Here is a 13706-nt window from a genome sequence, read left to right as displayed (position 1 = left end):
CGGTGCAAGGCTGCACCTGTCCGGGTGTTAAAGGGCCGCGGGCGTCGTGCTAGGCCAGCGAGGCGGTCACGGACACAGGCGGAGTCACCGGTAGAAAAATAGCATCTGCCTTTATTTGAGCCGTCGCCCGTGCCTCACGTGCCAACCCGCGTGCCGTCCTCGGGATCCCCAGGATCCCCGGGAGGCTGAAGCAGCTGGTCCAGGGCGGGCTGCAGGGCCCGGGACACTCGCTTCGCCCTCTCCCCGAGCCGCCCGGGACGGAGGGTGCCAGGCCCCTGCAGGGTCCTCAGGAAGTCGGGCAACTGGGAGGGCAGGGAGAAGACGGGTACGCTGCGGAAAAGGGCGGGCACGGCCTCCGAGTGGAGCAGTCCTTCGAAGTAGGCCCCCACGTAGCGGCCGGGCGCCCGGCCCTGCAGGAAGTCAGGCAGCACGCAGCTGAGCGAGGCGGCAAAGGCGTCGTGCGGGCCGTGCGGGGCGGACGCTGACGCCCCGTCCTGCAGCCACTCGTGGCATAGCGCCACGGCCCCCGGCGAGAAGAGCAGGACCACCACGCCCCCTTCCTGAAGGGTCTGACGCCGCTGCGCGTGGAACCAGGCCAGGGGGCCCTGCGCGCTCAGTTCACGACGGCTCCAGAGGTCCACGGCCACCCGCAGGGGCAGCTGACACAGCGCTGAGGCCAGGGCGCCCACTAGGCGCTCGAAACCGGAGTCCTCCGCTGAGTAGACGAGCAGAGTCGCGCGGCCCCTGGCGACAGCTGCGGGAGAGAATAGAGGGGAAAGGAAGACGTGAGAAGGCCCGAGGCCCGGCCCCCTGAGGGCGGCCCCCCGCCCGGCACTTGCTCACACTCACCCCCCGCACGGAGGTCCTCCTTCAAGAGCCTCAGCCACCCTGTTAGGGGAGAGGGGCGGAGGCAGCCCATGAGCTCAGCCGCCACCCTCTCGAGGGGGAACTCCCAGCCCTGCCCTTGGGGAGTGGGGGGTCGGGAAGTGCTCACCTTTCACTTGGTTCTTTTTGACAAGGAAGAGAAGGAAAAGTGCAGAGGCCAAGAGTAGGCAGGCCAGCCACACCAGGGCCCAGCGCTGGTGAACGTCTAGGAGACCCAGGGGAGAGGACAGGCTAGTTAGATACCTAACACTTTCACCCTACTTCACGTAGGAGAAAAACTCGTTTAAAAGATCTCTGGGGCTGCCGTGTGGTGACTGAACTGGCTCAGGGGAATGGAAAGATCTAACGCAAATCCACCGCATATAGTGTCAGAGTCAACATATGGACATAGATCCATCTACTTGAGTGACCTCAGATAAGTCACTTAATCTTTTGCCTCAGTTTTCACTTTTGTAAAACTGGGTTCACAACAAGTACCTACTTACTAGGGTTGTTTGAAGATTACAAATATTAATACACACAAAGCACTTACACTGGGCCTAGCAAGTGCTCAAATGTCAGCTAATAATGTCTCCTAAGCATAGGGTTGCTGGGCCCTTGACCTCACTCTCTTGATGACTCCAAAAGCCTTCTAACTGGTGTCCCTAAACCTCTTTTTTGCTTCCAAGTCCTTCACTACATGGCAGTCCCAGAGATCTTTTTAAAATACAAATTTGAGGGACACCTGGGTGGCTCAGTTGGTTAAGCAGCTGCCTTCGGCTCAAGTCATGATCCCAGCATCCTGGGATCGAGTCCCACATGGGGCTCCTTGCTCAGCAGGGAGCCTGCTTCTCCCTCTGCCTCTGCCTGGCATTCTGTCTGCCTGTGCTTGCTTTCTCCCTCTCTCTCTGATAAATAAATACAAAATCTTAAAAAAAAATAAAATACAAATTTGATTTCAGCCTTTCAGGAGGCTCCCATTGCTCTTAACATAAAATCCAATTTCCTAGGGGGCACCTGGGTGACGCAGTTGGTTAAAGGTTTTATTACTCTTGGTTTTGGCTCAGGTCATGATGTCAGGGTTGTGAGATCAAGGTGTGGAGTCTGCTTAAGATGCTCTCTCTGCCCCTACCCACTCTTTCAAAAAAAAAAAAAAAAATCTAATTCCTTCCATCAAGGCCCTAGATGACCCTTGCATCCTTGTGATAGAGGCCTGCCTTCCAAGACCCTCCAGCCACACTGGCTACCTTGGAGTTCCTCAAAAAAGCATCTCTCCCCCCTTTAACTAGCTCAGCCTTCAGAACAGCCAGAACCTTTTCCTGGCCCCACCCCACCTAAGTCAGTTTCCCAATATATGCACTTTATAAGTGAATGCTTATAAATGCATACTAAATGAAAGCAATTATTTAGCTAAGGTCTTTCTAGCCTTCTATGGCTGTGGAAGAGGCAGGGATTCTGTCTTTTTGGTGATCCCTGTAAGCTCTCTTTTTGGTTTTTGAATGAAGGGAGGAATGTCTGTCTGATCTGAGCCAGGGAAGGAAAGGCCATTGCATGAGCTCCCTAAAAATGTCTAGATTCCAGCCCTTGGTGGAGGGGAAGGGCAGATTTTTAATACTCACACTTATCCATGGGGCAGGCCCATAGTGCTCTCAGGTCATCTTCCCAGAGCTGTAAGACACAAACAAAGCCAAGGCCACAGCCCAGAACACCCACCAAGTTCTGGCCAGCCTGATCTCCAAATTCCCAGCCTCAGCTATGCATGCATACTTCACACACACACACACACACACACACACACACACACACACAGTAGGCCGCAAGCTGTTCTGCCTTTGTTCATGCTTTGCCTACTCCATGCCGGAACTGGCCCATGTGAAATCACCCTTTCTTGATGCTCTCCCTGGAACCCAGTGCTTAGTGCATATAAATTTGGTTATCTGTGTACTGTTTTCTAGCCAGCAGTGAGCAACTTGGGAACAGCAGCTATGCTTCTTCAATTCTTGGCTTCCCCAGGGCTGGACACAAAATAAGCAGAAATAGATGGTGAGTGGGTACTAGAGGTACAATGAAGAGGCCCCTGTCTAGGAGGAGTGAGAGTTTCCCTGATACCCTCTGCTAGGCACAGGAAGAGATGGCAGAAGTTAAATACAGAGTTTTAGACCTATTGGCCTTGGGCACTGGGGCAGGGCCCTCCTGCCAGCCACTCACCTGCAGACACTGGCCTGACTGCAGGTCCTGTAGTAACTGCTCTCCGAGGCGAGCTGCCCTCTGCCAAACCAAAGGGAGGTTGTCACCTAGGGGCATCATACTTAGGAGACCACCAAGCTTCAGCTTGCAGAATAGTTGGGGAAGGGAAGGGGAGTGGTTGGAGACTTCTAAGAGGTCACTAAGAACAGGGCCTAGGTCTGAGTAACCCCCACATTCCCAGAGAGCACTGCAGGGTCTGGCACAAAGGAGGGGAAATTGAATGCAGTGAAAATCTGAGGCCAGGCTTGAGATGGAACTGGAAAGGTACATGGAGGAGGACGCCCTTGTCCTCACCGTGGAGGCCTGGCTGAGTAGTGGGGTGCAGCCACTGGGTTCCAAGGCACAGAGTGATCTGTTGTCCTGGGGGCCACGTGTCTCTAGCAGCAGCATATCATCCTTGAGGGCCCCGAGGGAATCTGAAAGGGGTGAGAGCCCACTCTGAGCAAGACCCAAGCATGCTGGAGGCTGCCACTTGCCCCCACCCCTTCCCATGCCTGATCTTCACCCCCATGAGGTGGCACTTGCAGGGTTCACCTCTATTGCAATGGCCCTGCCCCAGCCTTTCCTAGGCTCCACTCACCAGCCCACAAGCACTCCTGTAGCTGCAGCTTCTCCCAGCTGCTCACCTGCTTAGAAGGAGCCAAGGTTAGGGCCACAAGGAAAAGCAAGAGGCAAGGCCGCAAAGAACTGAAGAGAAGGACAGTAAGGGGAGGTCTGTTTGGTTGGAGTAGGGGATCTGCATCCTGGACCTAATATTAAGCATATCAGGATTCAAGGCTAGATGATTAAGAGATACTTTATTTTTCTCAGCCACAGCCTTGCGAGGGCATCTGTGCTAAAGAGCCTTATGACCCTAAATTAGTTCTTTTCATGTCTGAGAAAGCACTTTCTATGTTCCCTTCTCATCTAACCACCTTCACCAAGAGGCCTCATCTGACCACCCCACTTGTATACTGTATTAATTCATTCAGTCTGTGTCTTCCTCCATTATTTTTTTTTTTAAGATTTTATTTATTTGTCAGAGAGAGAGCAAGCACAAGCAGGGGGAGCAGGAGGCAGAGGGAGAAGCAGGCTCCCCGCTGAGCAAGGAGCCTGATGCAGGACTCATCCCAGAACCCTGGGATCATGACCTGAGCTGAAGGCAGACGCTCAACCAACTAAGCCACCCCTGCATCCCTCTCTTTCTCCATTAGAAAATAAGATCTATAGGGTGGGAACATTGATTGGTTTTATTCACTACTGTGAAGTAGTTATTATCATCCCCATTAAACAGATTAGGAGACTGATGTTCAGAGTGGTGAAGTGACTTGCTCAGAGTCCCATAGTACTGCTAAATAAATAGTACAACTCCCAGAGGTAGCCCAAAACAACCTTGCTTCCATGACCCAAGGGATAAAGTGGGTCCAGAAGACAGTGAATTATCTGGTAGGATCCACTTGGGGTCCTCCCCTAGTCCAGAGCTCTTGTGCCCTTCTTACCTGAACACAGAGGTTGGGGTGGGCATTCAGCAATGGCAACTCAAGTGTCTTCTGTGGGAAAAGGGTAATGGGTGAGGTCAGGAAATAGGCCCCCCAAGCTCCCTGTCATTTCTTGATCCCAGGAGCCTCCCACGGCTTCACTTACATTTACAGTGACATTTTCTCGGGACAGCGGTGGGACCAGCGACAGGCAGGGACCCCCGCCTGGTGCCTGCCAACACAGAGTGGCCTCAGCAAGCAGCAAGCAGGGTGCATTTAGCTGCCAGCCCTGGGGGGACAGTAGCCGCAGCCGGGCTGCACGCCAGAGGTTCCGGTGTGCCCGGGGGTCTGCAAGAAGAGGGCTGCGTCACTGGGCACCCAGCATGCGTCCACCTGCACCCTTCCCACCCTGGCCCCAGCCCTGGTCTTCTCACCCTCCTTAAAGGGGCAGAGGCTAGTCCTGACAGAGTCGGGCTCTAGAGGCCACACCTGGAAAAGAAACAGGGTTCTATTAGTCCATTCAACCCAGCTGCCCTCTAAAAGTATGTGCCAGGCCCTCTGCCAAGCACTGGGATGCATTCATTCAACTAATATTTCATCAACACTTGCCCAGTCTTTTTGCTCTTTGTAAAGCCCTAGCATTGCATGCATTGATTCTTCCAGCAGACCCTATACCAGTATCTGGCAACACCTTCATTCAACAGATTTTTAATGAAGACCTACTCTGTATCTTAGCACCATGGTTGGCACTACAGACGTTGATAATGAAATCCAATCACTGTGTGTGAACCTACTATATGCCAGGTACTGTGCTAAGTGTTAACATACATTAATATATATAAATTTATCTGTCCTGTGTCATATATATTATATATAGTATGCATAATATATAGTATATTACACATATATTTTATAGTATATAAAAATATATAATATTATATATTGTCTTATATAATATAGACAGTATATATTTATATATTAAATATCACATATGATCATTATATTATATAATTATATATTATATATAATATAAATATATTCTATTATATATTTACATAATATATAATATAAATATATGAATATATAGATAAATATCCACATGTTTATATTCTATAATATATTTCTAAACATATAATATATAAAATATGTAATATATACTATATATAACAAATATATGTATATATTTTTTAAGATTTTAAAAAGGATTTTATTTATTTATTTGACAGAGATCACAAGCAGGCAGAGAGAGAGGAAGGGAAGCAGGCTCCCCACTGAGCGCTGAGCCCGATGTGGGGCTCGATTCCAGGACCCCAGGATCATGACCCGAGCCGAAGGCAGAGGCTTCAACCCACTGAGCCATCCAGGCGCCCCTATGTATATTGTTTTAAGTAAACTCTACGCAGTGTTGGGCTCAAACTCATGACCCTGAGATCAAGAGTCACATGCTCTATGAACTGAACCCGCCAGGCACCCCATTTCTTTCAAAAAGCTTTTAAAACACATCTATTCTGTGCTTAGCCCTATGGTAAGCAGTAGAGATAGTATATTAATTCATTCAGCAAACTTTTTTAAAAAAGATTTTATTTATTCATTTGACAGACAGAGATCACAAGTAGGCAGAGAGGCAGGCAGAGAGAGAGGAGGAAGCAGGCTCCCTGCCGAGCAGAGAGCCTGATGTGGGGCTTGATCCGAGGATCCTGGGATCATGACCTGAGCTGAAGGCAGAGGCTTTAACCCACTGAGCCACCCAGGCGCCCCAAAAATAGTATTCAGCAAACTTTTATTAAGACCACCTACTATGTGGCAGGCATTGTGCTTGACAGTAAAGATGTTTATATCACGGCAAACATTTCATGAACATCTGTTATGTGTCTATCACAGTGCTAGTTAGTAGAGTTTCATTCATTCATTCATTCATTCATTCATTCCTTTAACAGACTTAATTAGCACCCATTACATGCCAGGCATTGCACAAGGCTCTGGGGGAGTTACTAAATTTGAATTAGGTATTACTTCCTTGCCTTCAGGAAATTACAAAGTCACAGTTTTAGTAAAGATAAAACATGTGTATAAATTAATAAACTGGTGACTCATTTATTGAGCATCTGTTGTGTGCAAGAAAAAAGGAGACAGGTGCCCAAATAAGAAAGGAAGTGATAAATGAACAAGAAAAGACAGAAGTGTAAGAAGTTTGGAAGGCAGGAGAGGCCAGACAGTTGAGGAAAAGCTTTGGGAAAGAGGTAATACCAGAGCTGGAAGGATATGGCTATATAGAAAAGAAATGAGGGTATTTCAGGCAGTGGAAATAACAGGCATTGACGTCAGAGATAAAATTGATGGAACCTGATCACCATTTAAATGTGCAATCAGAAGAGGAAAGATGGGTGTCTAGCTGGCTCAGTTGGTAGAACATGTGACTCTTGACCTCAAGGTTGTTAACTTTGAGCCCCACATTGGTTGTAGAGATTACTTAAAAATAAAATCTTAAAAAAAAGAAGGGGTTCCTGGGTGGCTCAGTTGGTTAAAGCCTCTGCCTTTGGCTCAGGTCATGATCTCAGGGTCCTGGGATCAAACCCCACATCTGGCTCTCTGCTCAGAGGGGAAACTGCTCCTTCCTCTCTATCTGCCTACCTCTCTGCCTACTTGTGATTTCTGCCCACCAAATAAATAAATAAAATCTTAAAAAAAATAAAAGAAGAGGAAAGAACCAACATATAGAAGCTTGGATACTTCCTTTTTTAACTGTTCTATGAGGCTGGTATTGTTATGCCCATTTTACAGATAAAAAACAGGCTCAGAGAGGTGAAATGACTTGTACAAGGTCACATAGCTAGCAAATGGCAAGAGTCAGTATTCAAACTGTCTGAGTTCACAGCATATACTCTACTTTCCAGAGGAGTACAAAGAGGCAATTGGAAGAGTAGGGAAAGGTTTCAAGGAGGAGTTGACATTTGAATGGGACTATGAAGAATGAGAAGGAGTCCTGTGGACAGAGGATCAGGAAAAGCATTCAGAGCCTGCAACAGGCAGAAGACAGGACAGCAAATGTCAGGAAAGGGCTAGTCACTTTAGGGAGCAATAGTTCCCATCCCAAAGAGGAATACAGTGGATGGCAAGACAACAAAGGTAAGGGCCACCCCCCTTCTCAATTCCTCAATCCCCTTGCCCTGGCAGCTAGCTAGACTCTTCTCTTACCTGAATACAAAGGCAGGGAAACAGGTCTGTGTGGTTCAAGGTAATGTTCCGTGGCCCAGTCTGTGGACAAGCAGAAGACGAGAAGTTGGAGAATATGAGGAGGAGGAAGACTGGAAGCCAAAGCTGAGGAAATCAGGCAGGCAGCAGTGACCCCACCAATGTTCCTTGCTTGGGGCATGGGTCGCTATATTCTCCTCAAGGGTCTCCTTTGATAATGCGCTTGCATCCTTAGCCTGGGCATCAGCCTAGAGTGGAAATGGACTTGGGGAAGGGGAGGCCTCACCAGGTTGCTATGCCACCAAGGTTTTGTAGGGCCCTGGACCTGGTTCCAGTACAGGGAGAGGCCAAAGTGCTGCTCCTCAGAGACGTCCAGCACCAGGTGCACATCATCGCCATCGGCAGACACACTGAGCCAGGGCAGGGCTGTGGGCAAGGTGAAGAGAGAGAGACTTCCTTCATCTCTTCTGCATACCCACCCCTGGCCATAGCCCTCTGACTGATCCTTTAGTTTCCTTCATATCCCTGAGACTGGAAGGCCCCTGGACGGCAGAGCCTGTGTCCTCATCGCTGACCAGACCAGTATCCTGACCCAGCTCTTCTCCCTCTGCAGCCAGGAGGATCCTATAACCACTGTAAGATAAACCATCTTCCTCTGCTCAGAACCTTCTGATGACCCCTCCCTGGTTACTCTCAGAGTAAAAGGCAGAGTCCTTATGACGGCTTGCAAGACCTTATCCACTTTATCCTCATTTCCTAGCACTCTTGCCCTTAATTGTTGCGGACACACTGCCCTCTTTGCTAATACTTAAACACACCAGACACACTCCTGCCTCAGGCCCTTTGCACTGGCTGTTCCTTCTGCATATGGAACACTTTTCCCTCAGATACCCACAGGGCTCCTTCAGGTGTTTGCTCACCAGAGTGAAGCCATCCCTGACTTCTGCAAACTCCCAAATCCCTTCTCCTCCTTCCCCTTCCCCCAATTTTTTTCATAGCACTAATCACATTTTATTGCATAGTTCACATCTCCATGTGTTTATTGTGTCCTCCATCACCCCTATGCTGACCCTGACTCCCATCTAGAATATTAACTCTGTAAGGCAAGGATTTTTGTCAGTTGTTTGTTGACTAATCTCAAGTGCCTAGGACTATTTCTTGGGCAGAGTAGTTACTCAATAAATATCTGCTGAAAAAGTAGAACAGTATCTACTGAATGAATGAAGACATGAAATGCATGATGTGTATCTGTGTCCTCAAAGCTCCGGTGCTGAGTAGTCTCTAATGAATTACCAAAGAGGCAGGCCCAAACTTAAGGAACCGAAAAGGAAATAAAATTTAAAAAATTGAAGAGTTCAGGGCATTTGGGTGGCTCAGTTGGTTGGGGATCTGCCTTGGGCTGAGGTCATGATCCTAGGGTCCTGGGATCGAGTCCCAGGTCAGGCTTCCTGCTCAGCCTACTTCTCCCTCTGCCTGCTGTTCCCTCTGCTTGAGTTCTTTCTCTCTCCGACAAATAAATAAAATATTTTTAAAAAAGAAAAAAGAAAAAATTTAAGGGTTCAAAAATATCACTGCTTATATCTTGATCTGGGTGACAGTTATGCAAGTGTATACATATGTAAAAATTAACTGAACTGGACCTTAAAATTAGTGCACTTTTACACACTTTTCTATATGTGTGTTATACCACAGTAAAAAAAAAAATACAATATGAAAAAATAAACAAAGTGAAAATAAAATTCAAACATTGCCTGGGAAAAATCATCAGAACCTTGACCTTCCTAGCCCTTATTTTATGGATTAATATTGTTTGTATTTTGGTATATGGTGGTAGTGGGGTGTACCAATATCTTGACAATGCTTTGGGCCTCTAGATGTCCTTGGTACTAATAAATAAATTTGTTATAAAGAGTGAGAGATTCACCTTCATATTCCCAATGCCTGGCACAGAGTAGGAGCTACTGCAGTTCATGTGTGATGAATGAATGAGCTACGAGCATCTGGATTGTGGCAAACCCAGACCTGAAGCCACCTCCAAGCATCCCTCATACTCCAGACCCTGCCCCTCCCTCCTTCCAGCCCTGCTGGCCATAGCCCGTACCCCAGCAGCTCTGGATGCTGTCCTGGACTTCAAGCCCCTTGCAGTCTGGGGAGAGATCACAGAAAAGCCTCCAGTGGGGCTGGGGGCCAAAGAAAAAAGGGGGGCAATCCAACCCATGGGGAGCACTGGGAAGGGCTCCTTGTCCCTTAAATACCATCCCATCTATCCAGTGCCCAAAGCACCCTTCTCAGGCACTGGGAAGCTATATCACCTGGGGAGAGGAGACAAGAGGGATAGATGCTAGGGAAGATGGGAGCTCAGCCCCCTGCCTGTGAGTGGATGGGACTAGGAAGGGAGTGAAAGCAGAATGGTAGTAGCCAGAGGGGAAAGAGACCAGGGGACAGGACTTGGGGCCCCTGAGGCTCTGGAGCCGCTTACCAGGCAACTGCTGTGTGAGATTGAGTTCCTTCTGGTACCTGGGCTGAGTGTAGGACCAGAGTCGCACCTCAGCCCCCAGAGCAGCCTCGAAGCAGTCAAATACTACAGAGCCCTGTGAGGAGAGGGGTGGTGCAAGGCTGGTGGTGTAGGGCTCGGAATACAGGCCAAGGGCTCTGAGCTCCTCTGGGGACCACTCCACTTGCCTCCTCCCCCAACCAATGACTCTATACTGTAGGGCCCGAAATTCTCCCATTAGCGTTTCCTTTAAAGGCCCCCAGTTCTAAAGCACACACTCTCAGTAAGGGTGTCAGCAGGGCAGGGATAAGGGCTCTAGCTATTTGAGTCCCTGCTCCCACTCCTGCTGTCCCCCATCCCATGGCCAAAGCTAAGGTGATCAGATACGCCAACACAAATGTGAGATACCCCTTCCCACACCCAGTGCCTCAGTGGTCCTCACAACTGCCCACTGAGGTAGGCCAGCAGATTCTCTCCCATTCTACAATTTTCCAGGCAAGAGGATATTGGCTGGGAGCTGCAGGCAGGAGGGGGAGTCAAAGGGTTTCAGTGATTTGGCCCAAGTGGAGCTACATCTTCCAAACACATGTGGCATCCTGAAGTGGGGAGAAGCCCCAACTCCCTGCACCATGGTCTACACACAGGGCAGACATGGTATAGAAAGTCCAGAGAAGTAGATCCAGAGCACAGACTTCCCCTCTCCAATCTCAGTTTCTCTCTGGAAAATGAGGGTAATAATAATGCCTAGTTCATGTGTACTTCTGAGAATTACAGAAGAAAGGGAGAATTAGGGGCACCTGGGTGGCTCAGTGGGTTAAAGCCTCTGCCTTCAGCTCAGGTCATGGTCTCAGGGTCCTGGGATCGAACCCCACATCGGGCTCTCTGCTCAGCAGGGAGCCTGCTTCCACCTCTCTATCTGCCTGCCTCTCTGCCTACTTGTGATCTCTGCCTGTCAAATAAATAAATAAAATCTTAAAAAGAAAGAAAGAAAGAAAGAAAGAGAATTAACTCTCTTGAGATCCTTCACTGCTGGGCATTACACGAGGTGTTTTACACATACTAACTCATCTTTTTCTCACAACAGCCACATGAGGTAGGACTATTCTTAGTCCCATTTTACAGACAGGAAAACAGAGGCATAAAGGACTGGAAGGTCTTGTGCACAGCCCTGCCAGAGTCAGCGCACAGAGATAACACACACACAAGAGCACTTCAGAGACGCTATATTGAGAAGATGGCTACTGCTAGGATTAGGATTTTGCATACCACAGACTGACCAGGCTGCACGAGGGCAGCAGGCACTTGCACCTCCAGCAGGACACAGCGGGCGGTAGGGTAGGCCTGGAAGGAGAGCACCACCTGGGCCTGGAGAAAGGCTGTGAGCAATGGGGTGGGGCACTGGTCAGGCTCCAGGGCCTCCGGCCAGGCCCTGGCTAGGGGCGGTTGGGCCAGCCAGGTTCCCCTCACCGTTCCTAGGCTCCTCGAGCTCCAGATCAGCGGCTCTTCCAGACCTGTCCTCATCTTTAGGTTCTTCCCAGTGCCCTGGAATCACCCAAGAACAAGGCCTAGGTCAGGCCCAGGCTCTGGGCTGGCTTTGGGCTTGGCTTCCCTCCTGAAGGCTGAGAAGCAGGGGCCAGGCCTGGGGCCAGGGTTGGGGTGACGGAGACAGGGAGACCAGGCTGACCCGGAGGTCCTTTGGCCGGTGTTCTCCAGGTGAACACTGAGGATGCACAGGACTGCTTGGCGGACTCCCCAAGCCTTGTGCCCATCGCAGACATGCTGACATGTGCACATACAGCTAGGGGATGAAATGCTCACCATGCACAGCCAGATGGATGGCGACACGCACACAGAGGTCACAGTCAGTCTCCTGGTGGCACCTCAGCACCAGCTCTGTCTGCAGGCGTGTGGGCACCAGCACAGGGCCTGGGGCGGACACAATGCTCCCGGGCAGGCAGAGCACGTCACCATCTGTGCATCAAGGGTCAGGGGGAGCTAAAGCTGTTCATAATCCAGAGTTTAGTTGCACCTGACACCCCCAGAGGGCCAAGAAGCTTTGGGTTCTTCCTGGGCTAGGGGTGGGTGGTCAGGGCAGGGAATTGGAACATCTCCCCTCCCTTCTGCCAACCTGAGCAGTTCTTTTCTTTCTAAAAGTAGGGCTACTCACCCCAGAGATGGCAGGAAAGGCCCTAGAAAGGAGGGAAAGATGAATCAGAGTTTATGCCACCGAACCTAGCCATTTTCCCCCTGCCTGATAACCCTGGCCAACCTTCTGGGGCTCCCCATTCAAGCCCCTCCCAGGAGAAGACAAACCCAGCTCTTGCCCCCTCCCCGTTCTTCTCTTATCCCATCAGCACCAGACAAACCAGCCAGGGCAGTTCTGGTGACAGTGACAGGAGCCAGGCCAGGGCCTCCGATAGGTGGCAGACCGAATCCTGAGCTTGCCCCCAACCCTCCCATTACCCCAGACTTACCGGAGAGCAGCGGGCAGTGTCCTGAGGCCCCATAAGCTTCTCTAAAGAGAGGACCATGGGGCTTCGGCCCAGTGCCAAGGACAACAGGAACCAAGGCACAGGCATCTTCCATGTACCAGGAGGCACCAAGGCCCAAGGCCCTGTCCTGCCCCCCCAAGGGGGGGGCAGACACCGTACCTCCGTTCCTAATCAGCCCCAAGCTTGTGGGCACTAGGCGCCAGAATCCCTCTTCAGCCTGGGGTCCCAGTGCTGTCTTGAGCACTCCCTCTCCTGGGAGCCCTGAATCCTGTCCCAGGCCAGCCGGGAGTGCTTTCCTTTCGGTTTGGCTCCCGGCAGGCTGCTGACTGTTCCCGCCCCGCCCTGTCCCTCCCACCAACACCAGGCCTGGGAGCCAGCAGCCTTGGACTGGGGTGGTTGCCTCCTCTCTTCTCCCTCTCTCGTCCTCCTCCTTCTCTGCTGACACCTGGCTGGGAGGGGCCCCTGAAGAGGGTGGTGGCATCACCGCTGAGTAAGGGAGCGTTACTCACCCTGGGAGTCCCTAAGAAAGAGGGCCTGGGCAATACACGGGCATCTCCACTTCCCATGTGAATCTGGGATTTTGCTGCCCCTTACGTCCCCTCATACAGGGCACCCCTTGTCCCTTCACACATCTGCCTTGAGACTCAGTGACCCTTTGTGGGGCAGGAGCTCTAAAGGGAGGGACAAAGGGCATCAGAAAGTGGGCTTTTCACCCCTTCCTGGCCTCTGCTCAAGGGTGGGAAGGAACTCAGGACTCAGGCAGGAAGACAGGGGCCCCATTTGTGCTGTTGCCATGTTGCATGATAGATGGAGCTTTCTGAACCTGTTCACAGTAAGGATTAAGATTTCCAGGTCCTGGGGCACTTGGATTGCTCAGTCATTAAGCATCTGGCTTCAGCTCAGGTCGTGATCCAGGGTCCTGGAATCGGGCCCCACATCGGGCTCCCTGCTCAGCGGGAA

General features: G+C 50.5%; 1 protein-coding gene across 9 annotated transcripts; it reads right to left on the bottom strand.

The window, feature by feature from the left end:
* Positions 1–91: 91 nt before the first annotated feature.
* IL17RC (interleukin 17 receptor C) lies at positions 92–13665 on the bottom strand. 9 transcript variants are annotated; one of them, XM_004738496.3, is made up of 19 exons: positions 12729–13665; positions 12422–12443; positions 12073–12225; positions 11722–11796; positions 11521–11630; positions 10240–10351; positions 9862–9906; positions 8086–8186; positions 7764–7823; positions 5003–5057; positions 4735–4916; positions 4590–4640; positions 3692–3737; positions 3406–3527; positions 3073–3132; positions 2484–2532; positions 995–1090; positions 850–888; positions 92–754 (listed from the first exon to the last, which is right to left on the bottom strand). In XM_004738496.3, exons 1-19 carry the CDS (start codon positions 12831–12833, stop codon positions 135–137), a joined length of 2103 nt encoding a protein of 700 aa, XP_004738553.1. In that variant the 5' UTR covers positions 12834–13665; the 3' UTR covers positions 92–134. The 9 variants fall into 9 exon arrangements, with proteins under 9 accessions (XP_004738553.1, XP_004738551.1, XP_044919237.1 ...); XM_004738494.3 differs by having other exon boundaries at positions 8047–8186; positions 12729–13663; XM_045063302.1 differs by lacking the exon at positions 850–888.
* Between the last annotated feature and the right edge of the window lie 41 nt (positions 13666–13706).

This window comes from Mustela putorius, unplaced genomic scaffold, assembly GCF_011764305.1.
Source record: "Mustela putorius furo isolate JIRA1106 unplaced genomic scaffold, ASM1176430v1.1 tig00003850_pilon_pilon_pilon, whole genome shotgun sequence".
NCBI classification, from domain to species: domain Eukaryota; kingdom Metazoa; phylum Chordata; class Mammalia; order Carnivora; family Mustelidae; genus Mustela; species Mustela putorius.
The sequence above is the reverse complement of the archived record's forward strand: the minus strand, read 5'-3'. Positions and strand labels throughout refer to the sequence as shown.

Bases quoted from the DNA above. Each gene is read 5' to 3' on its own strand.
- IL17RC (XM_004738494.3), bottom strand. From the start codon at position 12,833: ATGCCTGTGCCTTGGTTCCTGTTGTCCTTGGCACTGGGCCGAAGCCCC. The intron at 11,631-11,721 runs GTGAGGGGAACC...CATTGCTCACAG, and splicing joins GCTCGAGGAGCCTAGGAACG to CCTTTCTCCAGGCCCAGGTG. The intron at 2,533-3,072 runs GTGAGTGGCTGG...TGTGTCTTACAG, and splicing joins AGTCAGGCCAGTGTCTGCAG to CTCTGGGAAGATGACCTGAG.